This window comes from Notolepis coatsorum (genome assembly GCF_963971535.1).
Source record: "Notolepis coatsorum genome assembly, chromosome: 2".
NCBI lineage: Eukaryota > Metazoa > Chordata > Actinopteri > Aulopiformes > Paralepididae > Notolepis > Notolepis coatsorum.
The window spans coordinates 77,461,268-77,488,308 of NC_140166.1; the positions used below are offsets into that span (position 1 = coordinate 77,461,268).

Here is a 27,041-nt window from a genome sequence, read left to right on the forward strand (position 1 = left end):
TATAATAATAATAACCCGAACACTCCTCTTCTTCAAGTTATTATCCCGACACCGTCGCTGTCGATCAAGGGCAGGAAAAGATGTGACCTTCTTCAACCAAAAGAAACGTGTGCTTTCTTCTTCTTCGCCTTGAACAACAGCGCCGTCCCCGACATTCTCTCTCTCTCTCTGTCTCTCTCACCCGTTATCTCGCCATTGTGAGATTTGTCGAAGTGACGAGATCGCTTTTTTTACTTTACTAGACCAGAGGCTTTTACTGCTGTGATTTGACCCAACGGAGCCGCCGTAGAGACGGACTGTGAGTGGCTGGCTGGTTGTTGCGCTTATAGACCACTGCTGCACTTCCGCGTTACATGGAGCTCGTGAGGGGGGAGAAGGGGGAAAGAGACCACTGCACTTCCGCGTTACATGGAGCTCGTGAGGGGGGAGAGAAGGGGGAAAGAGACCACTGCACTTCCGTGTTACATGGAGCTCGTGAGGGGGAGAAGGGGGAAAGAGACCACTGCACTTCCGCGTTACATGGAGCTCGTGAGGGGGGTGAGAAGACCACTGATTGATTGATTGATTGATTGATTGATTGATTGATTGATTGATTGATTGATTGATTGATTGATTGATTGATTGATTGATTGATTGATTGGTTGATTGATTGATTGAAAACTTTATTAACAGATTGCAGAATGGGTACAATACAGTACGGCTCAATACACACAATTGTTAAGGGGATGCAGACCAGAGAAAGACTTTCGTCTTGTTTACATCAGGGTCCCCCATTTTCAATTCATCATCCCCCCATTAATTCCCCCATTTTCAATTCATTCACTGCACTTCCGCGTTACATGGAGCTCGTGAGGGGGAGGGAGGAGGGGGAAAGAGACCGCGCGGGGGGGGGGGGGGGGGTCAAATGAATGAATGTTGATTAGAGCCGCCTACAACCACTCAAGGCTCTAATCAACATTCATTCCTCCCCCCCCCTCCCTCCCCGCGCTCTCTCCCATGAGCTCAAAATACCGGAAGTGTTGCCGTGGTCTATAGTTTTTTTCCTTTTCAATGACGATGGTGCATTCACACCACGCTCGTAGATTTGGTCAACTGACTTTGGAGTCTAATAAACTGTGGTCTTTATTTGCCAAGTATATGTTTACAAATGCAAGGGATTTGACTTAGCTGCTATTAACATGACAGCTGTCTCACACTGCGATAGGCTTCCTGATTTGACCTGCAATACTGCAATTTATTGACAGTAAAAAGCTGAACTATTATCCAATAGGAAGATAAATGTCAAAATCAATCATAGGTTGGTTTATCTTGATAGCTACTCAGAGTCATAATTAAAGCCCTTAATCAATATTAGGATACATATAATGCCTTTCTGAATTTCTTACAGTTACATTTAGGCTACACGTTTCGCAATCTCCGGAACACTATGGTCTTTCATTAAAAGACTTGGAAAGTCGATACGAGTTTTGATACAAGTTTTGTCTATACCGAACAACCAGTCCACTCCAACTTTTATGAGTTGTTAATTGTGAGTGAAGCTTGCTTTGTGTTGTGGAAAAATCACACCATCGCAACCGGGGAGTTTCTGTTTAAACAAACATCAACAGCAATATGACATAATGTGATTAAGTAAAATGGATCTAAGTACATACACCAATAAATAAACAGCCGAGTAAAAATTGCTTACATTATAGTGATCTGATAACGTTTCCAACCTTGAAGCCAGTATGCAAGCTGGTGTGTGATGATTCCCTTCCTGGTGATCAGTTTCACGAGTAGCGCTCGAACGCACCATAATTATTCATGCTGAGTCCACCAGCAGTCTCGAGCGCCCCGGTGTGGTTAGTTTAGTCGGTACATTTGGAATGGAAGGGCAGAGACGGATAATAAGTACACATAAAACATATGACTCGTTCTGTGTTGGTTTTGTTTTTCGTACAAATTAAGACGTACGCTCAAACTGCCCTGTTATGTCTTGATTGAAAACCACGTGTTCCCGTCTCACCAGAAATCAATGCTCATAAGAAAAGTCAGTACCGAATAGGCTCGCTATACACTGGCGCCCTCTGCTGGATGTTTGTTTAATTAACAACCAGTCAACAGGTGTTCACTTTGGTTAAGTGCTACAATCTGATGCAAGAAGCCTAGAGGCTGGTACTTTATTGTAGTGGTTCCCACAGTGAGGTCCCTCAGGGGGGTTTCAGGTGGTTCTAGTCATGAGTCCCTGGGAAAATGAGGAAAGAGTATTTCAGTATTTATTTTCCATTCATAGTTAACACAATGAGTTTCAAGCAGGGGTGTCAAAACGTTTTTCACTGAGGGCCACATACAGAAAAATATACAAAAGGCTGGGCCACTATTAAAGTTAACAAAATCAATCAAATGTAGGTAAATTATGCTTGATAATTGAATATGGTTAAAAGAAAGAAAAACAGCCTGGGATGGGTATATTTAAGCCAGTTATGCAAATAAGTTATTGGGGTTGTTAACACGTTAACTAATGTTTGTTAGAAAATTGTATCAACTTTAATTGACTGAATTCATTAATTAATTGGGCTTGTTGTGAACACACGGATACTGTGTAATATATTTTAACTCACCTATAATGGGAACAGTGTTAGGTTATGTTAAAGTGGTATGTGGTCCAGTTATGGTGCTCTGATTACGTCCTCTTGAAGTTGGCACGCTTCAAATTTGAAAATACACAACATTTGTGCCACTTTTTTTCTTTTCTTCAAAGTAACTAGTAACTGATGGGTTCAGATAAATGTAGTGGAGTAAAAAGTACAATGTTTCATTTGAAAAGTAATGGAGCAAAAGTATAAAGTTCCCTAAAATGAAAATAAATATATATATTTTTAAACAGTTACTTTTCACCACTGCATGTCATCCAAATGTGCATCTGGTACTGGTGTAACTGTACACATTTTCAGATTCAATATTCATTTAGATTTTGACATCATGATTCGATTTCTGATTTTTAACGTGTTATAACGTGTTATCAATCATATTATGTGTTCATACTACAGAGCTCTAATTATAGATTACATTACAGGACAGGGGCGTAGAAGTGGTGGGAACAGTGGAACTGACTACCCAGGGCCCTAAACTGGGGGAGGGCCCTCAGAGCCTGAGGTCTTGACTAAAAGGTCTGTTTTAAAAATAGGAGTCTTCAAAAAGGTGGGTTTTCCTGCATGGGAATATACTATATACAGTTTGGTTTGGATCTTAAAGATACATATTTTAAGTCCTAAACAATGAAAACGTATAATAGCAATAGCCATATTGTACCATACCACCAGTTAAACTGAGAAGGAACATCAGACCCTCTCTCCAGGACATTTATAACAAGCGTTGCAGGGCCAAGGCTAAGGGAATAACCAAAGACTCGTCACCCAAACAACTGCCTCTTTGAACTGCTGCGGTCAGGCAAGCGCTACCGGAGTCTCATGGCCAGTACAGAGAGACTCAGAAGGAGTCTGGTAAACAAGAATACCCTGAAGACTCTGGCAGGAGCACTCATTCAAGGGTACTACGACTATGCTTGCACCTCATGGTACCAAAGCACCTCAAAGGCGCTAAAAACAAGATTACAAACATCACAAAACAAACTCGTCAGACCTTACCCCCAGAACCCACCTCACCCCTGCCCACTTTGACAACCTAGGATGGCTTAGAGTAGACGACAGAGTACAGCAACTTGCAATGGGCCTGGTCTACAAGATACACTATACGACTAAGGTACCCATGTACATGTCGAAATACTTCCCAAAGGTCAGTGAATACCACAACCACTACACCAGAGGAAGCTCAACAAATCATGTTAAACCCAGATTCGGCTCAAACAAGGGACTAAACACGTTTCGCAATTATGCCACATCAATGTGGAACGCCCTACCCAAAGCTGTAAAGGAATGTGAATCCCTACCCACATTCAAAACCGCTCTTAAAGAGCACCTACGGGAGGCTGCAATTCGAAACTGGCCACCGTAAATGCCCACCCCCACCACCTCCTCCCTCCTTTCATTCATTCATTCATTCATTCCTAATAGACAGTCTCCTCCCCACCGCATGTATATATTATATTCTCTCCCCGCCGTATGTATATTTCTCTCCAAATGTACAGTCTCCTCCCCACCATATGTATATTTCTCTCCCACCCACCCACCCCCTCCTAATGTACAGTCCCCTCCCCATCATATGTATATACTCTGTCAGGATCTATGGGTAACAGTGCTGTATATTTGAATACCGTTTATGTCACAAATGTATCAGTACTAAATACCTGTATGTCCCTATGCCATAAATGTCATGTATGTTGTGTGTCATAAATGTCGATGTGAATTGAAAATGGGGGACCCTGATGTAAACAAGACAAACGTCTTTCTCTGGTCTGCATCCCCTTAACAATTGTTGTGTGTATTGAGCCGTACTGTATTGTACCCATTCTGAAATCTGTTAAATAAAGTTTTCATTCATTCAGCTTCTATCCCCCCATCAGGATGCTCAATGACTCTATGTAACAACAACCCATCATCTACACTCATTGCACACACATCCACATGCACACTCACTTTTAAACAAACACTCACCTTATTGCCTGGGCAGGCGGGGGCATTTGCATAGGCACAGGGGGCAGCATTAAAAAAATAAATAAAAATAAAATGAAAATTATTATTATTATTTTTTTTGCTTTGAAATATTATAGTGAAATATTTTGCACTGTTGTCGCATTTATCTTGTTGAAATCCTCCCACAGGTTCTTTTTACTACCACATATTTAATTGAGACCATTTATTTGTTTATTATTTCAATGTAGCTGGAAATACATTGCTACATCATTCAGTAACATTTGCAGAGCCTTATAACAAAAACATTATTACGGTCACCATTGTGACCAGTGGGATTAATCAACAAATTGTATTATTTATTTTTCTATTTCATTGAACATTGCACATGTTAAAAGCAATTTTTTTTACTCAAAATGTGAGTATTACCAAGTCAACTTGTGTTCTTAAAACAATGACAATAAACATAGTTTTATTAGGTTGAAATAATGTGGTTGTGTACTTATTTTTCTGTTAACTTATTATGGATTGAAAACTGAAAACCTTAATGCACAGTAACTGAACTCAATATTTTTAAGTTCTGGTAACTTATTATTATATATTTTTTTACAGTGTAGTCTTGCGATCAATCAAAACTTATTTACACGATATACCTCACATTAACCCTCCATTCACATCCTGGTGTTCTCCATTAGGCCTGTAGGTGGAGCTATGACAGCACACGTACAGTACACACACCAATGGTGTGTGATGTGTCCAAAAATGAATGGGCAAATGTGAGTGAAATGGTCGCACTGTATGCAGCTGTTTGTCTGCATTGCATCCCCCCCCCCCCCCAACTCAGATTTAGGGTTGATACAACCATCATAATAATATTGTTAATAATAACAATAACAATAATGATGTAATAATGTAAAAATTATCATTAAAAAGACCTGATTATGAGAGAAAAAAAATTACGATGCATGGAATATTGTTGAGGCACACTAGTTACAACTATATTTCAAACAGGCACTCCATGTCAAAAAGGTTGCTGACCCCTGCGAGTTTAGACACTTTAACACTACATTATATTTATCTATTTATTAAAGAGATTTGTACTACATTCATACCATTTTCACCTTACCTTAAAGTTTTGTACCTCATTGTCTGCATTTTTACTCACTGTACTTAGGCTGTACTTTAGAGATTGTATATTCCTCTTTTACTTACTTTTTTACTGTATGAAGCACACTCCCAGGGGCTCATACAGAACCAAGCATTTCACCGTAAAGTACATGTATTTTATTGTGTCAAATAATAAACAAACTTGAAACTTGAACCCAGTGAAGAGAATGAGAATCGTTGATCATGTTTAATTAAAAAAAAAAAAAAAAAAAAAAAAATGAGAATTCTTGATTCTGTAACATTCTGATTATTGATCATTACTGCTCTAGCCTAGGCCTGCGCCAGACGCCTCTCCCCTAGCCTAGGCCTGCACCAGACAGTCTGGGAGACATTACTCCCCTGGCCTAGGCCTGCACCAGACTGTGGGAGACATTTTGTGGACCGACTGAATATTAGTTTTAGTCATTATATCCACATGAAGGATGAATCACTGAAAAAAAAAATCTTATCTTTGAATTTGTATTTTATGTACTTTTATCAAATAAATTACAAAGCCGTTTTCTCCGATGGCTGTTTCTCATGTATCCGTTAAGCACTTTGTAGCATTTGTTTGGACAAGTTATACAATAGTCAAGACATTATTATCCGTCCCCATATAAGGAGGTGTAGTCTGACGTCACATTAGTTTCCCACAGTCCACCCGTATAGGGATTTATCATTGGGGAAAATGTATTATCGGCTATTGTAATAATTCTGCCACGTGAACATTGGCAAGCTTTCCATTTTTGCACAAAAGGAGTTCCCTTCCATCACTAACATTATTGTTTAGGCATGTTTGGTTGAAATAAAAGTATACGTCATTATTTTAAGATTAATTGCTAATAGTTTCATGTTGAGATATAGATTGTGGATGAATACACACAGAAAGGTACACCATGCCAATGTTCATGCTTTATTTGTTTTAAACTAAACGATTTAGAAATGGTTCCATTGGAAATACATTGCAATTTCAAGCGAGGTGGACCGGCTGGAAACAACAACGACGTAACAGTCGTGAACCTTATCCAGGTAGAGCGGCCGTCTGGTCGCCGCAAGGTTCCCGGTTCGATTCCCGCTCCTGCGCGTTGAAGTGTCCTTGAGCAAGACACTTAACCTCTTAATTGCTCCCAATGAGCACGTTGCCGCCCCCATCGTTGTGTGAGTGAATGAGTGAACGTGAGGAACACAATGGTAAAGCACTTTGGATAAAAGCACTATATAAAATGCACCATTTATCCAACAAGAAATAAACACTCAAAATATAGTACTACAATATCTTTATTGCGTAAAAAATATGAATTTAATTATTAATTTCCCATCCTACATTGACCACAGATCTCGACAGATTACAATATGATCAAAACATCAGTAGCTATATAATCAGCTGTAACCTATTCTTCAACATAATGGATGTAATAATAGCATGGCCATTACTAAAGAGAAGTGCAGTACAAAGCAGAACCGACCTGCTAGTGTCTACCATAGAGAGAAAACAAAAGCATAAACATAGTATATATTTAATTAAACTGTTTTGCGTCTATATGGTGTCTACTCTCAGGCCATGGTGGCACACATTCAGAATGACAATGGAAACTGATCAAAACAGACACATACACACACACCAACACTGAAACTCATCAGTCAGTCCCACTGGTGAAACCACCATTTACAGGAGTGACATCATCAGAAGCTTTAGATCCCACACGCCGACACAGTTACCCCTCATAGAAGATGACAGAAGAGCAAAGACAGGTCCTGTACATTGTGATGACACTTGTTGCCAGGGTTGAGTATGGCACACGCCGAAAAGGTCAAAGTAATCCCAATTACAACTAACGGGGGAAACGGTATTCAGTTTGACAGCAAGATAAGTATTGAGGAAGAATTTTAAGGAAACTATTGTATTACTCAAAACAGAAGTGAACATCTAAAAATAGAGGATACTGTAACAATTCTATTCTCTCTGGATTATGGAGGTAATGTAATCCAAAAGTAATCAGATTATATTACCGAGTTTGAATTAATGCTTGAAAACATTTTGTCAACACCATTAGCATTAGAAACAACAAGCTAACATGTTAGGATTACTCATGGAACCAACAAGCTAACATGTTAGCATTACTCATGGAAACAACAAGCTAACATGTTAGCATTACTCATGGAAACAACAAGCTAACATGTGAAGAATGCCATGAGTGAAGAATGCCAACAAAGTCAACATGTTTTCTTTTGGTTAATTGTAGTGCAAATATAGAGATAGTTACACAAACAGTACATTGCAACTAGTACCTGGTTAAAAACATAAAACAGGCTAAGGGTGGTGGTACACAAGGCAACTTTTTGGGCCATCTAGATGGGCAACACTAAACAGGTAACAAAGTGAGACAGGGTCAGATGTTTCCTGGCAACAGGTGTGTGAGTAAAGCCATCCTGATGCAGCTGTTGCCCACAGAGCTGCCCAGAAACCTGTCCTCGTGTCCCACTGCTTTATAAGTCATGTACTGTAACTTATCCCATTAAGGCAAAATAGTCAAACCGGCTGAATAAACAAGTGGTGGGATGGGGGGGTGAACTATACAGAATAAATCAATGAGTTTATCGGTAACTGTGAAGGCTCAGTGAGCGCTGTGAGCTTCCTTCAGTAGATCAGTGTGTGCTCCCCTGGAGGTCACTGGGTTAGAGGTCACAGGTCATGGTGACCCGGTGGCTCCAACCTGCTTTAACCTCATCCACCAGCTGATGGCCCTCTCCTCGCGGGTCTAAAGGAGACGCTGGCTCCACCGCCCCCACTCAGAGGATTATAGCCTGGAAGACACACAGGGCAGAATGTAGGCTGCTGGCACTCAGGACACAATAGAATGTAGGCTGCTGGCTCTCAGGACACAAGAGAATATAATGTAGGCTCCTGGCTCTCAGGACACAAGAGAATAGAATGTAGGCTCCTGGCTCTCAGGACACAATAAAATAGAATGTAGGCTCCTGGCTCTCAGGACACAATAGAATAGAATGTAGGCTACTGGCTCTCAGGACACAAGAGAATGTAGGCTGCTGGCTCTCAGGACACAATAAAATAGAATGTAGGCTACTGGCTCTCAGGACACAATAAAATAGAATGTAGGCTACTGGCTCTCAGGACACAATAGAATGTAGGCTGCTGGCTCTCAGGACAATAGAATAGAATGTAGGCTGCTGGCTCTCAGGACAATAGAATATAGGCTGCTGGCTCTCAGGACAATAGAATGTAGGCTGCTGGCTCTCAGGACACAATAGAATAGAATGTAGGCTGCTGGCACTCAGGACATAGAAGAGGCTGTTAGTACAGAGGACAGGTACATTCTGAGGCTGTTAGTACAGAGGACAGGTACATTCTGAGGGAGAGGCTGTTAGTACAGAGGACAGGTACATTCTGAGGGAGAGGCTGTTAGTACAGAGGACAGGTACATTCTGAGGGAGAGGCTCTTGGTACAGAGGACAGGTACATTCTGAGGGAGAACAGAACTACTCACCGCTGCCCCGTAGGCCCTTCTTGGACGAGCCGGCCTCGTCGGAGTCCTGCTGAGTGACAGAGAGGTTCACCAGGAGGCCACCAGACAACAAACACAGTACAGTACAGATCTCCGGTATTAACATCAGAAGGTATATTTTCCATTTAGCATATGAAAGGAACAAATGTAAGGCGATGTATTGTATGTTTCTCTACCGCTCAATGATGTGCGCTTTCACCCAACAAGAAAAGACATCATCAGAGCATCCGAATCAGAATCACTTTATTCGCCAATGTGGGACAAACGCTGCGATTTGACGAGCGGGAACAGACAACGATCCCAGTTCTGACAGGACACCAATGGTAAATGGACTGCATTTATAGAACGCATTCTGACGGGTCATCCAACTCCCCAAAGCGCTTTATGATGCCCATACGATCCCACATACACACTCGCACACATACGATCACACTACACATACATACACTCACTCACACATACACACTGACTCACACACACTCACAAAATACACACTCACATACTCACTCACAATACATACTCACTCACACATATACTCACAAAATACATACTCACTCACACACATTACTCACTCACACATACTCACAAAATGCATACTCACTCACAAAATACACTCACACATACATTACTCATTCACACATACATACTCACTCACACATACATACACTCACACACATACAGATAGCACTACAGTGTGGGGCTAGGCCATGCTACCATGGCTTATTGGCTAGTGGCTACTGTAGCGTTAAGGTAGCATTACAGTGTGGGGTTAGGCCATGCTACCATGGCTACTGTAGCATTAAGGTAGCACTACAGTGTGGGGCTAGGCCATGCTACCATGGCTACTGTAGCGTTAAGGTAACACCAATCTATGGGGGCATTATTGTTCCAAAATTATCTGTACAAAGATCTGTAAATCTGTATGCATATCTGTAAATCCGTACGCAGATCTGTAAATCCATACTGTACATACATCTGTAAATAGATCTGTAAATCCATGATCTGTAAATCACAGATCTGTAAATCCATACTGTACATAGATCTGTAAATATGTATATAGATCAGTAAATCCATACTGTACATAGATCTGTAAATCTGTACATAGATCTGTAAATCCAAATCTGTACATAGATCTGTAAATCCGTACACAGATCTGTAAATCCATACATAGATCTGTAAATCTGTACATAGATCTGTAAATGACTATATCATCAGTTACAAGTCAGGCGAGCCTCTCAATTGGCTCAAATGGTCTTTTTACATTTTGTTACACTTCAGCCGTAGCAGAGACCTGCCTGTGGTGATTTGCACGTGTGTGGAAATGGTAGCACCGAGCAGTGACTTTAAGACCAGAAGTAGAATTCCTGATTCAAAGATGCTACAGATAAATTCCAGCCACAAGGTGTCGCACTAGAGCACCAGCACATAATTCACCAATCAGGTGCATTCCATATGGGAAGCAGGGATACATGCCCGACTGGTTTACAAAAATACTTTTTATGCATAGGTTTATAAAATAGGTTTTGGTGCACGGTTGATCGAGTGGTCATGAGAAGTTTTTGAAAGTGTAAAAAAAGCTGTCCGAAATATTACAGCTTTAAAAGGATAATTCCAGTTACTTTGAACTGGTTGAGTAGTTTAACTTTACCTTATTGTGGTACTTCACTTAGACAGTTCTCAGTTAGGTATAGAGGGTACAATCTTTGGAATGCAGCTGATCCTATGCTGAGGAAATCTCCATCTCTGCTTATTTTTTAAGTAAACTACAAAAAAATGCTCATATCCAAAAGTAGTAGATAGATAAATAGGTCATACATGTAGGTATGCATTTGGTTATGTGGGTGGTTATGTATTATGTACGCAGTATACAGTTTATGCATGTATGTACTGTGTGTATGTATGTTTGTGTTAACACATCTTTTGAATGTATTACTGGTATTTTTTAAATAATATGTATATTTTTGTATGTTTTGATTTTACAAAACAGGGGAAGTTCTCCATAAGCCTCTAGGCTTCTAACTTCTACTTTTGTTTAACTCTGTTAATAAATAAATAAATAATTAAATACAAGAAATTAGGGGTGCACCGATATATCGGTTGGGTATCGGTATCGGCTGATAAGTGCCTTGTTGACTGCCATCGGCCTATAAGCTCAAATTTGCAGATGGCAGTGGCCGATAAATATCCATCAATTTGTGTCGCGTCAATCTGATCCACACGTTCAAACTTTGAAAAAAGTTTCAGTCAAGCGACCTGCACAAACCCACCCCCATACGCTACTGCATCAAAGTGACTTATGATTAACAAAGGCATTCGTTTTGTGGCATTAATTAACGTTACATATAGTTACACGTTCAATAACAGCATATTTACCCGACCATATAGCATTGTTGGTCATTCATATTTCAGTTCCTTCCTTTGCTCAGAGAGCCCGTACTGAATTGTACCCATTCTGCAATCTGTTAATAAAGTTTTCAATCAGACAAATGTATAGAAAAGCTTTTATTATAACATTCGTTGCAGTAAAATCATCATGCCTCGTTTGGTACTCCTTGCGGAGCTCCGGTAGTCTACTCGTGGCCGGCTGGGAGCTAGCGTTATTAGCTACGGTCTGTTTGTTGTTGATCTCGTGTAAATCAATGGCGGACTTCCCGGAAGTAAAAAACGAATAAGCGCTTGCCGATTGGTGGTAAGAACAGCAGAGGCAGGTGCAAGCGGTGACGTAATTGGCAGAATCGACAATCAAAATAGTTCTGTTGCCATCTACCTGCATTGCTTTGGTTGAGAGAGATAGTGCTCTCTTATTAAAACTCATAAACAGTGCGGTTAGGTGGCGTAGCGGAGATTGCGTTCGTCACCAACCCCGGAGCTGTGAGCTGGATTCGCCTGTTCGAATCCAGCTCACAGCTCCAGGGTTGTCACCAGCTTGGCTGGCCGTTCACACTAATACAATTGGCTGTATTAGAGGGTGGGAGAAGCTGGCGGGGTGGGTCCGGGTCGTTGTAAACAGCGACTCCTACAGTTCGGTCGGGGCGCCTGCTAAGCGCGGATAGGACCTGAGTGGGATAGTGTGATCCTTCCACACGCTACGCCCTCTCAGGGAGGATCCGCGCTGCCAGGTGAAAAGAAGCGGTTGATTGGCTGGACGTGTGTCGGAGGAAGCACGTGATAGCCTCCACTCTCCCAGATGATCCGACTGTGGGGGGTAAGTGCGCAGCGACCAGGAAGGGGATTGGGAATTGGTATACGACTAACATTCGGATGGGAGAAAAATCGGAGGAAAATGGAGGGGGAAAAAGATTAAAAAAAAAAAAAAAAAAAACTCATAAACAAGTCTTGAGCAAGCCAGTGAGTATTGTATGACTCAGACTTGAGCAATAATCATGACTCATGAGCATTATAAAATAAAAACACACATGGCATGGTGGAATTAATACCATAAACATATTTCTTGATGTTTCCTTTTTTTAAGTAAGTAAAGAGGCCTATGTTCATATCGGTGAGCACAATTTGTAACACAAAAAGAGAGACGTGTAGCCTATTTATTTAATATTTTATTTATTCATTTTATAATTTTATTTTTTGCCATGCCTAAAATAATAGTCAAGCATAGGGCTAAAACATTTTCATAAACAATAATATAATGTTTTGTTATATGGTTATAATAAAAGCTTTTCTATACATTTGTCTGATTGATTGAAAACTTTATTAACAGATTGCAGAATGGGTACAATACAGTACAGCTCAGTGGACTGGAGGATGAAGACCAGAAAAATACTTTTGGCTTTTTTACATAACAGTCCTCCATTTTAAATTCATCAAAACATTTAGAGACATACAAATATACAGTAGTGTCATAAAAAAAATTAAAATTAAAAAAATTATATATAATTTTCTTTTTATAATTTTAATATTTTTTTGCCACAAATATCGGTATCGGTATCGGCCGATTGTGTTAGTTGAACAATCGGTATCTGTGGCAAATTTTCATAACGGTGCATCCCTACAAAAAATACAACTTCTACTATTACCTGATGAGAAGAATCAGACGACCAGACAAACTGTTACCTGTGGACTTGCTTTGTAACCCTTCCCATCCTTCTTGTCCCACGACTCAATTTTCTGTCTCCTTTTCTCCTCCTCAAGCTGTTCACAAAACACGGAAACAAAACATGTTGCCACTCAGTTCAGATCTTAGAGGAAGGACACTATTCTTGCTCGGAGCTAAAAAATCAGTGTTATTCAAACGTCAGTCACTGTGTCCCATGGGTTCTCAGGTCATCTGTGGTGGGGCTGGGGCGTACACATACAGTATATAGTAGGGGTGTAACGGTACACAAACACAAAAACCACGGTTCGGTACGTACCTCGGTTTTGAAGTCAAGGTTCGGTACGGGTTTTCAGTACAGTGGGGGAAAGTTTGGCTTTCCATGTTCCACTCAGGGGTGATGTAGTGTGCAGTAACTAATTGTACTTGTAGGGCTGTCAACGATTTTTTATTTTTTTTTGTAATCCTCTTTTTCTCCGCCTGATTTTTTCTATTTTTTTCTCCCCACCCCAATTTAATCGTTATGCCAATTCCCCCCTCCCCTACCTGGTTGTTGTGCGCATGTTCCTCCTACTGGTCGGTACAAGGGAACCCTGAAGTCATCCGCACGCTTCCTCCGACACATGTGGAGACAGGCAGCCAGTGGCTCTTTTTTCACCTGGCAGCGAGGACTCTCATTGGTGAAGCGTAACGCGTGGGAGGTCACGTTGCCTTCATCAAGTCCTGCCTCCGCTGAGCAAGCGCCCAGGCCTGACCTGTCCACAACGCCAGATTACCACCCTCGACTTCCCTCCCACTAACTCAGCCAAACGAGTTAGTATGACGATCGGCCCAAGCCGCAGGCAATGCTGACTCCGGGAGTCGAGACCGCAGCCTCTTGCATTGGTGACAAGCGCAATCTCCGCTACGCCATCCGACCGCCTGTCAACGAATATTCTATATTGAAATTAATAATCGACTTGTAAACAAATTAAAAAATAATAATAATTATATTAGATTGTGAAAAAACAGCCCCTGGTTAACATACCGTTGTATTCGTTCGGTACACTACACAGCCATTCGGTATGGTACGGTACACACTGAAACGGTTTGGTTCGGTACGTGTACCTTTACACCCCTAGTATATAGTGTCACATTATGAACACATTTCAATGAGCAGATGCCTAATTCACCCCAATACATTACAAAACATAAAATCGAAGGCATTTAAAAACAATCGTGAGGTCAGGTAATCATGAGGTCAGGTAATCATAAATCATGAGCTCCTTGTGGTCAACAGTGTCAAGACTGTGGTTGTACTGGGCAGCTCCTAGTGGTCAACAGTGTCAAGACTGTGGTTGTACTGGGCAGCTCCTAGTGGTCAACAGTGTCAAGACTGTGGTTGTACTGGGCAGCTCCTAGTGGTCAACTATAGGAGTGTGAAGCAGGGCGTTGCTGAAAGATAATTTTCTGGGCTTCATTTAGCTGACGCTTTTATCCAAAGCGACTTACATGTTCTGTACGACAAGCCATTAGGAAGGGCACAAGCTGAGCAACAATGTTCATCAAAGTGTTGAGTGCTACAGTGTAGGTTAGTTTATTAGGACAAGTGCATGACAGTACGTCATCTATTGTATCTATTGTATCTGTCAGCCAGTCAGTATGGGAAGCAGTGAACAGTTGCTTCTCTCTGAACAGTGAACTGACCTGTAGTTGCCTCTCTCTGAACAGTGAACTGACCTGTAGTTGCTTCTCTCTGAACAGTGAACTGACCTGTAGTTGCTTCTCTCTGAACAGTGAACTGACCTGTAGTTGCTTCTCTCTGAACTGACCTGTAGTTGCTTCTCTCTGAACTGACCTGTAGTTGCTTCTCTCTGAACAGTGAACTGACCTGTAGTTGCCTCTCTGAACAGTGAACTGACCTGTAGTTGCCTCTCTCTGAACAGTGAACTGACCTGTAGTTGCTTCTCTCTGAACTGACCTGTAGTTGCTTCTCTCTGAAGAGTAAACTGACCTGTAGTTGCCTCTCTCTGAACAGTGAAATGACCTGTAGTTGCTTCTCTCTGAACTGACCTGTAGTTGCTTCTCTCTGAACAGTGAACTGACCTGTAGTTGCTTCTCTCTGAACTGACCTGTAGTTGCCTCTCTCTGAACAGTGAACTGACCTGTAGTTGCTTCTCTCTAAACTGACCTGTAGTTGCCTCTCTCTGAACAGTGAACTGACCTGTAGTTGCTTCTCTCTGAACTGACCTGTAGTTGCCTCTCTCTGAACAGTGAACTGACCTGTAGTTGCTTCTCTCTGAACAGTGAACTGACCTGTAGTTGCCTCTCTCTGAACAGTGAACTGACCTGTAGTTGCCTCTCTCTGAACAGTGAACTGACCTGTAGTTGCCTCTCTCTGAACAGTGAACTGACCTGTAGTTGCTTCTCTCTGAACAGTGAACTGACCTGTAGTTGCCTCTCTCTGAACAGTGAACTGACCTGTAGTTGCCTCTCTCTGAACAGTGAACTGACCTGTAGTTGCCTCTCTCTGAACAGTGAACTGACCTGTAGTTGCCTCTCTCTGAACAGTGAACTGACCTGTAGTTGCTTCTCTCTGAACTGACCTGTAGTTGCCTCTCTCTGAACAGTGAACTGACCTGTAGTTGCTTCTCTCTGAACTGACCTGTAGTTGCCTCTCTCTGAACAGTGAACTGACCTGTAGTTGCTTCTCTCTGAACAGTGAACTGACCTGTAGTTGCCTCTCTCTGAACAGTGAACTGACCTGTAGTTGCCTCTCTCTGAACAGTGAACTGACCTGTAGTTGCCTCTCTCTGAACAGTGAACTGACCTGTAGTTGCTTCTCTCTGAACAGTGAACTGACCTGTAGTTGCCTCTCTCTGAACAGTGAACTGACCTGTAGTTGCCTCTCTCTGAACAGTGAACTGACCTGTAGTTGCCTCTCTCTGAACAGTGAACTGACCTGTAGTTGCCTCTCTCTGAACAGTGAACTGACCTGTAGTTGCCTCTCTCTGAACAGTGAACTGACCTGTAGTTGCCTCTCTCTGAACAGTGAACTGACCTGTAGTTGCCTCTCTCTGAACAGTGAACTGACCTGTAGTTGCCTCTCTCTGAACAGTGAACTGACCTGTAGTTGCCTCTCTCTGAACAGTGAACTGACCTGTAGTTGCCTCTCTCTGAACAGTGAACTGACCTGTAGTTGCCTCTCTCTGAACAGTGAACTGACCTGTAGTTGCCTCTCTCTGAACAGTGCTGCTTTGGCATCAAGCTCTTCCTGCATCCTCTTCCTGGAAGCGTCCAGTCCCTCTTGTCTTCTCACAACTGTCACCGTATCTGAACAAGACATGGTGTTAGGGGGTCAGCATTAGGGCTGCGAGGTACACCACATTTAAAAAGGATCATTCTAGTTCTTTTCAACCCGTCTTGATGGATTTGCAGCCAGGAGAGCTGCGGCTCACTCTAGGGCAGGGGTGGGCAATTATTTTTCCCGGGGGGCCGAATGAGCAACTGAAAATATGTTGGTGGGCCGGGCCAATATTCCAAACTCAATTATGCATAATATACATTTTATTTCTATATAAAAAGCAGTAAATGGCATTGTTTTGACCCCTGGTAAGAGTGTATGTTATTATTTGGCAATTAAAGGGTGAGGTTAGCTTTAAAAAATATCATTTATTCAAATAGAATTTATTTCCAAAATGATAAACAAAATGTGAAACATTAATAACAAAGGGCATGTATGAAAAAGTGCTATACAAATAAAGTTATTCTTTTGAGTTTCATATACTATTGAAACAAGGATTTTCTTAGCTTTCTAAAGACATCACATCATCTTATAGCCAAAATAAACAAGACATGTCACTGAACTGTGTAAAGAAAAGTGTCCCAGTAGCCTTTTTTACTTTACATGCCTATATTAAACATTTAATGTTTTCAGAACTGTGCAAAAAAAAAGAAAAAAAAAAGATCAAGTGTCCCATTTCACTTGTTATATTTCCACATTTTAGTGTTCTTCAGCTCTTTTTTTTCATTCAGTGTGAGAAATCCAGTCTCTGTTGAGCTTTAACAAGTCCATCAAAGTCAGGTTGCATGTCTGAGGTGGAGATGCGAAGCACAGCTGCCAGATGTTCATCAGTGAGAGAGGATCTGTACCTGGACTTGGTAAACGTCATGACTGAGAATGTCTGTTCACATATAGGTGGATCCAAAGAGAACCAACATCTTCTGAGCATGTCTCCTCATGTTTGGAAAGTTCTCCTCCTTGAGAGCAGAGTAGAACTCTAGCAGTGATGCTGACTTAAAGTGCTCTTTCAGTAGTGAATCAGACTGCAGGTCAATGAGTTCAAGCTGAACATCAGTGGGTGCACTATCAACACTGCAGGTAAAGGGAGAGGAAACCAGCTGCATTTCATCCTCAACCTTTTTGAAATCTTGAAAACGCCTTGAAAATTCATCATGCAGTGCTCCCAACATGGATGAGTACCTGTGCCGGTGATCAGCTGATGGTTTGACTTCTTTCAGGGTTTTCATGTGTTTGAGATTGTTGCTGCCTAGTTGCCTTGAAATTAATTTGTCATGAAGGCTTTCACATGGCTATGCATTTCATGAGCAAAAATGCCCTTGCCCTGCAGTTGTGTGTTCAGTAGGGATGGGTACCGTTCACATTTGAACCGATACGGTACCGGTACCTGTGAATTGATACCGGTACCCAACGGTACCTTTTTTCTGTACTTTAGTCTCTAAAAATTTAATCTACCTACCTCAGTTGTGAAAAAAGAAATCCAAACTTCAAATAACCACACTTTCCACCGTTTTCAGCTTGCCCCGACTGCTTTGTTGTTGAATCAAGTCAAATCCTAGGTAAAGGTATATTGTGCGTGTGAACGTTGACATGAAGAAAAAAAAGTAAAAAAAAAAAAAAATTATTATCATGTAATCTTTCGCGGGCCGGTCAGAATCATCCCGCGGGCCGGCCGTACAATGCCCAGGTCTGCTCTAGGGTCACCAGGAGAGCACACAATATAATTAACTCATTCAGCGCCGGGGATTAGTCGGGGCCCTGTGGTCGCATTGCCACACGTTAAAATTAGGGATGTCCCGATCCGATCACGTGATTTTCCGAAGATCGGGATCGGCAAAAAAAAAAAAAAAAAAAAGGCATTTTTTTTTTTTTTTTAAACAAACATGACCATGTTCACGTCTTAAACTCATACTGAGGCCTTAGTTTTGGTTTTAAATTGCATATCATCATTCATTTATTTATTGTCACACAGCAGAAGAATTTTGCCAAAACAAACCAATAGTATCCAGCTGCAGAACGGCAGACCAGCCACACTCTCAGACCCAAAACGCATTTCCTTTGATTTAATTATACATCAAATGATTTATGTCAAGGATTGCAATGCCTGGATGCGGAGAAGGCCTTTGACCGCGTGGAGTGGTAATACTTGTTCACGACTCTGCAGAAATTTGGGTTTGGGGACACATTTATCTCATGGGTCCGGCTACTCTACTCCGCCCCCTTGGCCTGTGTCACTACCAACTCTATAAACTCCCCTTATTTCCCACTTTCCAGAGGGACACGCCAGGGTTGTCCTTTGTCTCCGTTATTGTTTGCCGTCGCCGCTGAACCTCTATCCATTGCACTCAAGTCCTCGCCCCACTTCCGTGGTATCACCCGTCACGGAGTCGAACACAGGGTCTCCCTTTACGCTGACGACCTTCTGCTCTATATGACGCATCCTATTACCTCCATCCCTCACATAAAATCTATGTTAAGACAGTTTGGCTCTTTCTCAGGCTATAAGCTAAATTTTCATAAAAGTGAATGTTTCCCCATTAACAACTCAGCCTTACAAATTACACAATCTTCCATTCCCTTTCGTCTGTCACAGACGGGCTTTAAATATCTGGGCATAAAGATCACCCACACCTTAAACTCTATTTTTGAAGCTAACTTCCCCCCATTAATCACTAACATGAAAGCTGACTTTCAACGTTGGAGCAGCCTGCCCCTCTCACTCTCCGGTAAAGTACAATGTGTTAAAATGAATATCCTGCCCAAATTCCTGTATGTCTTTCAATGTCTCCCTCTATTTCTACCCAAATCCTTTTTTCTCACAATAGACCAAGCAATATCTGCCTTTATCTGGGGGGGAAAGATCCCTAGAATAGGCAAAGCCATCCTACAAGGACCTAGGGGGTCAGGTGGACTTGCGCTCCCTAATTTCATGCACTACTACTGGTCTGTCAACATCCATAAAATTATTCTTTGGTTGAAAACCCCAGAAACTGACTGGTGTAGCTTAGAAGCGCAATCGTGCCGTTCATCCTCCCTGGCAGCTCTGGTCTACTCTTCTTTCCCTCTCTCTCCTTCCCGGCACTCCTCAAACCCTGTTGTTCTGTCCACTCTAAAGATTTGGATACAGTTTCGTCGCCACTTCAAACTCTGTGCAGCATCAGTCTTGGGGCCTATTAGTAATAACCACCTGTTTGTTCCCTCCACTCTGGACTCGTCTTTTACACGCTGGAACAGACTTGGAATAAATAGTTTCAAGGATCTATATGACGGTGACACTTTCTCTAGTTTTAGCTCGTGTCTCCAATTTGGTCTTCCACGCTCCGATTTATTTCGTTATCTTCAGATACGTCATTTTGTACGTTCACAATTTGACTCATTTCCTAGCCCCCCTCAACAATCAAATTGGGAGAGACTCTTGGGTCTATCACCAAACCAAAAAGGGCTTATATCTGAAATTTATCAAAATACTATGTGCTTGATCAAAGACAAAAGCGCTAAGACGAGATCCAGGTGGGAGGAGGAGATGGGGGTGGAACTGACAGAGGGGTGGTGGGGGGAGCACTGGATAGGGTGAATTCCTCCTCCACTTGTGCCAGACTCAGCCTAATACAACTAAAGGTGGTACACAGAGTACACTACAGCAAAGCAAGACTAGCTGAAATCTACCCAGACTCCAATCCCAATTGTGACCGCTGTAATAGCCCACAAGCTGATCTCTCTCACATGTTTTGGTCCTGCCCGGGTCTTAGACCATTATGGTCCTCGATATTTAATGTGCTCTCGATAGTACTAGATACCACAATACAGCCCTGTCCACTGTTGGCCATTTTCGGCGTACCAGCTGAACCTCTCCCTATTAAGCCAAACGATACTGACATGTTGGCTTTTGCCACACTCTTGGCCAGACGGAGAATACTCCTAGCCTGGAAACTGTCTACACCTCCCCCCTTCTCCGCCTGGCTAAAAGATATGGTATCGTTTCTAAAACTAGAGAAGATTAAGTATGCACTTAGAGGAGTTAACGAAAAATTCTTTAAAAAGTGGCAGCCGTTCATTTCCTACTTTAACAGCCTATCTGTTCTCCCTCCTGACTGAGTGTCTTCCTTCTTTGAGTGATCCTCCCATCTAACCAGGCCCAACAGTACTATGTAATACCACCAGATAACTATGTAGATACTCTATAATTGATTAATGTACCATATCTGACTCAGACTATTTTCCTTTTGTTTACTATTATTATTATTTTTTTTTTTTTTTATTATATTTTTTTTTGTTTTTTTTGTTATTGTTTTTGTATTTTGTATTTAATTTAATTGTATCATTGTAAGTAGCAATTGTTATTACTGTCTGTAATCTAACCTTTTCTCTGGTTGTATGTTATGTACGTAACCCTACCTGTTGATCCGTGGGGTGGGTTTGGGGGTGGGATGGGTGGGGTAGATTATAAAAAAAAAAGGGGAAAAAAAACGGTGAATGAATAATTCTGACTTTGTAATTGTACAAACTTGCTTCACCAATAAAAACTTGCTTTAAAAAAAAAAAGGATTGCAATGCCTCGCTTGAATGAAGTTAACTTTTCACCTGGATAACGTCAACATTCAGGGTGAATGTAATGTGAGAAATTGGGATTAAAAAAATAAATAAAAAAAATTGTAAATTTTCTTTTTTTGATCGGATCGGGAAAGATCGGTATCGGTAGATACTCAAAATCACATGATCGGGATCGGATCGGGAGCAAAAGTCATTGCAGAGCCGCAAAACAGCGTGGAATACATATTTCCAGTACCCTGCAGCGCTGAATCAATAAACACGATCGATATTTGGAATGGCGATCAGGAATTGGAATAATCTTTTTGGAGAACGTCTGATCTGTTTCAAGTTCAAGTTTCAAGGTAAGGAATCTATTTTACCAGTCTTAGGATAATCAGAGCTGTTTTCACAGAGATATCAGCGTGTGCGATATGTGTGTGTGTGTGTGTGCGCTGATCAGGAAATGAGAGAATCGATTTTTCAGCTCGCTTCTCTAGTGTGCATAAGTACACATATACTATCGATAATCTAGCGTTTATTTGAAAACGATTCATAAATAGGCCGAAAAATGACAGTTTTTTGTGTATTCCAGAATATTCCAGTAAAGGGCGTCCGTCACAGAATCTTTATATTTTCCGGAAACTTACGAAAACAAGGGTTTTTCAAAATGGTATAAAACGGAAATGAACCGATTAAAAAACAATCCGTTTCGACAATGTTGACTGCAAACAAGTCATTGATAAGCGACGGCCAGATTAGACACATAGCTATAATTTAATACATAGTTTATGCGTTCACAACGCTATGATTGAAGTGGGTGGTGGCATTCAACAGGGGTAAGGCATGGCTGGTAATCTGTTAAGGCAGACACTCTTGACTGCTGCTGTGACCCAGTCACCTCCATATATTTATATTTGCAAACACCCTTGATCCTACACTGTGAACGGAACGTGCACTCACTCGTGCCTTGTATACATCTTCTACCTTTTTTTCTTAAGATCTGCTTATTTTTAGCATGTGCTTATATTTAAGTTGCTCATTCTCGGACTAGCAAACTACGTTTTTCATTGTATGGCAAACTTGTCTGTTTAACTGTGCATATGACAACAAATCATCTTGAATCAATGGCGAGTATCATATCTATCACCAGTAATGAATCTGAGGGCTGAGTGACAGACCGAGTTCAAGGGTTTAAGAGTTGAAGCCGCAGTGTGTCTACACAACTACATCACCGCAGTCCAGAACTCTGAAGAACACCGCTTGGACAATCCTCCTACTGATCGGGAGGAAAGCCGGTTCTGTTTCAGTACAGGAAGCCAATTTCCGGGAGATTCTACCGGAGGCAAGGTTGTCCACGTGGAATTTAAATGTCAAATAAATTTTTCAGAATCAATTAGCATGATGCCAGATGATAGAAATGTACAGTCTAGATTGAAGAATAACCAGAATCAATTGAGAGGAAGCATACGGGTACCCATACCTGTCTCAGGTTCAGTGTTGCTGGGACGCTGGCTGACTCTACTGCTGATGTACTGGACCAGCAGGACGACCCCCACCACCACAACGATCAGTAACCAGCCATACTCGGCCAGGAGTTCGGTCGCTGTGGACGAGAGGAGACCCGTCGGCGTTGAAAACATATTATTCACCAAACACAATCCACCTACGGGAATTTGTCTTCATGAAAATGCAAAGATATATCAATAACTTACAGTATTACATGGTACAGATGACAACAGGACCTCATATTAGATGCACAGGGAGTGCGCGGCAACAGAAATAAGTTCAAGTTCTTTATTTGTCAAATACACAACAATACAGGGGCATTGCAGGTAAATTACATTTTGGTGTTTCGAGCTCAGACTCAACAGTGCACAATTAAGTAACAACAATGAATACAAAAATGGTAACAATAGGTAGTAGTAGTAGTAAGAAAAAATATAAAATGATAAGATGAAATAAAATAGTCAATTATTTACAGAAAGTGTCTTGCGTATAAGAATCTAATAGAAATGCTAATAATGTGTACATTTAGTTAGTATGTGTATGTAGTACTATGTACATGGCACAGTAGATAGATTATAGACATCACTATGTACTGTGTGTATATAAAACCAATATACTCTCCATCAGTCCATCAGTGTCAGTGTATCACTTTCCATGCATTTAGTACTAGGGTCTCCTGAAAGGCGCTATATACATTTAAGATATTATTATTATTATTATATCAAACATGAGGAACTGATTATTTTGACCCTGGTGACTGCTGCCAGTCCAAGAGAGTAAATACTACACCAAAGCATCTTTTCCTAAAGAGAAACGGAGAGACCTGCTGCAGACATAGTGTGGAGGTAATGTTATTAGATAAAGTTATTATACTGCCCTGGCATCAGTATTCAGTACACACTAAAGCTCGACAGGATAACGGCAAAAACAATCACTCAATAAGCCAGTAGTAGCGGTTGTGTGTTCTATGTGATCTGGGAGTGGTGGAGGATGAATATCATTTTGTTTTTTATTGTCCTTTGTACACCGCTTTGAGGAGGGCTTTATTTGAGAAAATAAAAATTGTTAATCCGGATTTGTTTTGGCAGTCTGAGAGTTGTATGTTGAGTTGTTTTTTTGTGGAGGACATCTTCAGTTTTGCAGGATTTTTGGAGAAAGCATGGCACTTGAGACAAAACACACTATATCCTATATAATTGTATATGAATTCCTCTTGTTTCTTTGTTTACATACATTGCTTACAGCTTGTGTTATATTACGTTTTATTGTATTTTCTTTTTCTTGTGGCCATCTTGGTCTATATGTCATTTGTCAAGTACTAATTTGTCAGGTATACTAGTATATACTTATTGTTTATGTGTCTTGTAAGCCCATATGGGCTGGGCATACACCTGTATGTAAGGCATGTAACCCGAGCTGATCGGATTCATTGTGGACCCTCAGAACAACGTGGAATACATATGTACAGTATGTAGCGTTGGATCAATAAAAGCGATCGATATTTGGAATGGCGATCAGGAATTGGAATAATCTTTTTGGATAACATCTGATCTCAGGTAAGGAATTTATTTTACCAGTCTTAGGATAATCAGACCTGTTTTCACGGAGATATAAGCTTTTCCCCTATGTGTGTGTGGCTGTGTGCGCAATCGCTGATGAGGAACTCAGATAATTTTCAGCTCGCGGCCCCAGCCTGCATACGACATAGGTACACATAATGACCGTACACATAAGGCCGAAAAATGACAACGTTTTTGTGTATTCTAGAATATTCCAGTAAACGTCTTTTATCATGGAATCTTTTTATTTTCCTTGAAAACGAGGGCTTTTCAAAATGCTATAAAACGAAAATGAACCGATAAAAAAACAATCCGCTTCGACAATGTTGACTGGAAAACGAGTCATTGATAAGCGACGGGCAGATTAGACACATAGCCATAATTTAAAACATAGATTCTGTGTTATTAACGCTAACATTGAAGTGGATGGTGGGCATTCAAGCACTAAATCGTGCGCCCCCTGCTGGCACTGAAAGTGTTAGCAGTGCAGACCAGGCTTGTTGTTAGCAGTGCAGACCAGGCTTGTTGTTAGCAGTGCAGACCAGGCTTGTTGTTAGCAGTGCAGACCAGGCTTGTTGTTAGCAGTGCAGACCAGGCTTGTTGTTAGCAGTGCATACCAGGCTTGTTGTTAGCAGTGCAGACCAGGCTTGTTGTTAGCAGTGCAGACCAGGCTTGTTGTTGCTACTAGCTAACAGCCACTAGTGAGACACAGACCAGGCTTGTTGCTACTAGCTAACAGCCACTAGTGAGACACAGACCAGGCTTGTTGCTACTAGCTAACAGCCACTAGTGAAACACAGACCAGGTTTGTTGCTACTAGCTAACAGCCACTAGTGAGACACAGACCAGGTTTGTTGCTACTAGCTAACAGCCACTAGTGAAACACAGAGCAGGCTTGTTGCTACTAGCTAACAGCCACTAGTGAGACACAGACCAGGTTTGTTGCTACTAGCTAACAGCCACTAGTGAAACACAGACCAGGCTTGTTGCTACTAGCTAACAGCCACTAGTGAAACACAGACCAGGTTTGTTGCTACTAGCTAACAGCCACTAGTGAGACACATACATCATCTCCTGGTGAACATCGTTAACGTGAGCTAATCCATGGTTGGCTAAATGTAGTTAAAAACCTACCAGTATAGTGGAGGAAACCCAGGTCCTGGTTGACAAGAGGACGATGATGGATTTCAACCGTGTCATCGTCGTTGACATCAGCGATGTCCACTTCATCATCATCCATTTCTGAGAAAATGTTAACTTAGTTAGCTAACCACGACTAAGTATTTTCTCTTGAGCTAGTTAACGTTATTATCAGGTCTGTTTTTTTTATAGCTTGTTATGATTTGCTCATTATTCAACCCGTCTAGTTCACTTGTCCACCATGTACACAGCAGCGCTCCACAGCTCCACCAGTGAAGATGACGTGGAAAGCAGCCTTCAGGGCTTGTACTCGGTTTGAGGCGGGACTTCGGGGCTTGTACTCGGTTTGACTGTGCGTGGGCGGGGCGTCGGGGCTTGATTGATTGATTGATTGATTGATTGATTGATTGATTGATTGATTGATTGATTGATTGAAAACTTTATTAACAAATTGCAGAATGGGTACAGTACAGTACAGCTCAATACATACAATTATTAAGGGGATGCAGACCAGAGAAAGACTTTCGTCTTGTTTACATCAGGTGAATACCACGATCACAACACCAGAGGGAGCTCCACAAATCATGTTAAACCCAGATTCGGCTCAAACAAGGGACTAAACACGTTTAGCAATTATGCCACATCAATGTGGAACGCCCTACCCAAAGCTGTAAAGGAATGTGAATCACTACCCACTTTCAAAACCACTCTCAAGGGACACCTACGGGAGACTGCAATTCGAAACTGGCCCCTGTAAATGTCCTAACCCAACCCCCTCCAATGTACATTAATTTACCTAGTATGGTTTTGTCAATATTCCAATGTACAATTTTGCTTGTTTGTACAGTGTTTCCCCCCCCCCCCCCCAATGTACAGTTTTGCTTGTTTATACAGTGTCCCCCCCCCCCCCCCACCTCCAATGTAAATTACCCAGTATGGTTGTCAATATCCCAATGTACCCAACCCCCCCCCACACAACCCCACACAACCTCCTCCAATGTACAGTTTCTACGTCAAATGTATATACTCCCTTTTCTTGACTCTTTTTGTATCACAAACAGTACTGTATTTGCAAATCTGGTATGTCATAAATGTATAGATGTAGTTTCAAGTTTCTTTAATAGTTGTCATACAGAAGTACAGAATACTTTTATACAAAATGCTTCTTACTGTTACGCTCCAGAGCTGGTTACGCTATGTAGCAGTACTGTCTATCTGTATGTCATGTATGTCATATATGTCCTGATGAATTGAAAATGGGGGACCCTGATGTAAACAAGACGAAAGTCTTTCTCTGGTCTGCATCCCCTTAACAATTGTGTGTATTGAGCTGTACTGTATTGTACCCATTCTGCAATCTGTTAATAAAGTTTTCAATCAATTCAATCAATCAGTCCCCCATTTTCAATTCATCATAACATATATGACATACATGACATACAGATAGACAGTACTGCTACATCTATACATTTATGACATACCAGACTTGCAAATACAGTACTGTTTGTGATATAAAAAGAGTCCAGAAAAAGAGAGTATATACATTTGACGTAGAAACTGTACATTGGAGGAGGTTGGGTAGGTGGGGGGGGACTGTACATTGGAGGTGGTTGGTGGGGTGGGGGGAGGGGTTGGGTAGGAGGGGTGGGTGGGGGGGACACACTGTACAACTGTACAAGCAAAACTGTACATTGGAACATTGACAATACCATACTTGGTCATTTACTGTACATTGGAGGG

General features: G+C 41.5%; 1 protein-coding gene across 2 annotated transcripts; it reads right to left on the reverse strand.

Moving 5' to 3' along the window:
• Positions 1–6,976: 6,976 nt before the first annotated feature.
• Positions 6,977–25,572, reverse strand: selenos (selenoprotein S). Of its 2 annotated transcripts, none has more exons than XM_084308004.1 (6): positions 25,296–25,572; positions 22,577–22,699; positions 16,492–16,598; positions 13,307–13,384; positions 9,221–9,266; positions 6,977–8,519 (listed from the first exon to the last, which is right to left on the reverse strand). In XM_084308004.1, exons 1-6 carry the CDS (start codon positions 25,399–25,401, stop codon positions 8,440–8,442), a joined length of 540 nt encoding a protein of 179 aa, XP_084164130.1. In that variant the 5' UTR covers positions 25,402–25,572; the 3' UTR covers positions 6,977–8,439. The 2 variants fall into 2 exon arrangements, with proteins under 2 accessions (XP_084164130.1, XP_084164129.1); XM_084308003.1 differs by having other exon boundaries at positions 9,221–9,269.
• Between the last annotated feature and the right edge of the window lie 1,469 nt (positions 25,573–27,041).

Coding starts and splice junctions, on each gene's coding strand:
- selenos (XM_084308003.1), bottom strand. CDS start 25,401: ATGGATGATGATGAAGTGGACATCGCTGATGTCAACGACGATGACACG. Junction 13,385..16,491: donor TCAGAGAGAGGCAACTACAG/GTCAGTTCACTG, acceptor TTTTGTGAACAG/CTTGAGGAGGAGAAAAGGAG. Junction 8,520..9,220: donor GAAGGGCCTACGGGGCAGCG/GTGAGTAGTTCT, acceptor TGTGTCTTCCAG/GCTATAATCCTCTGAGTGGG.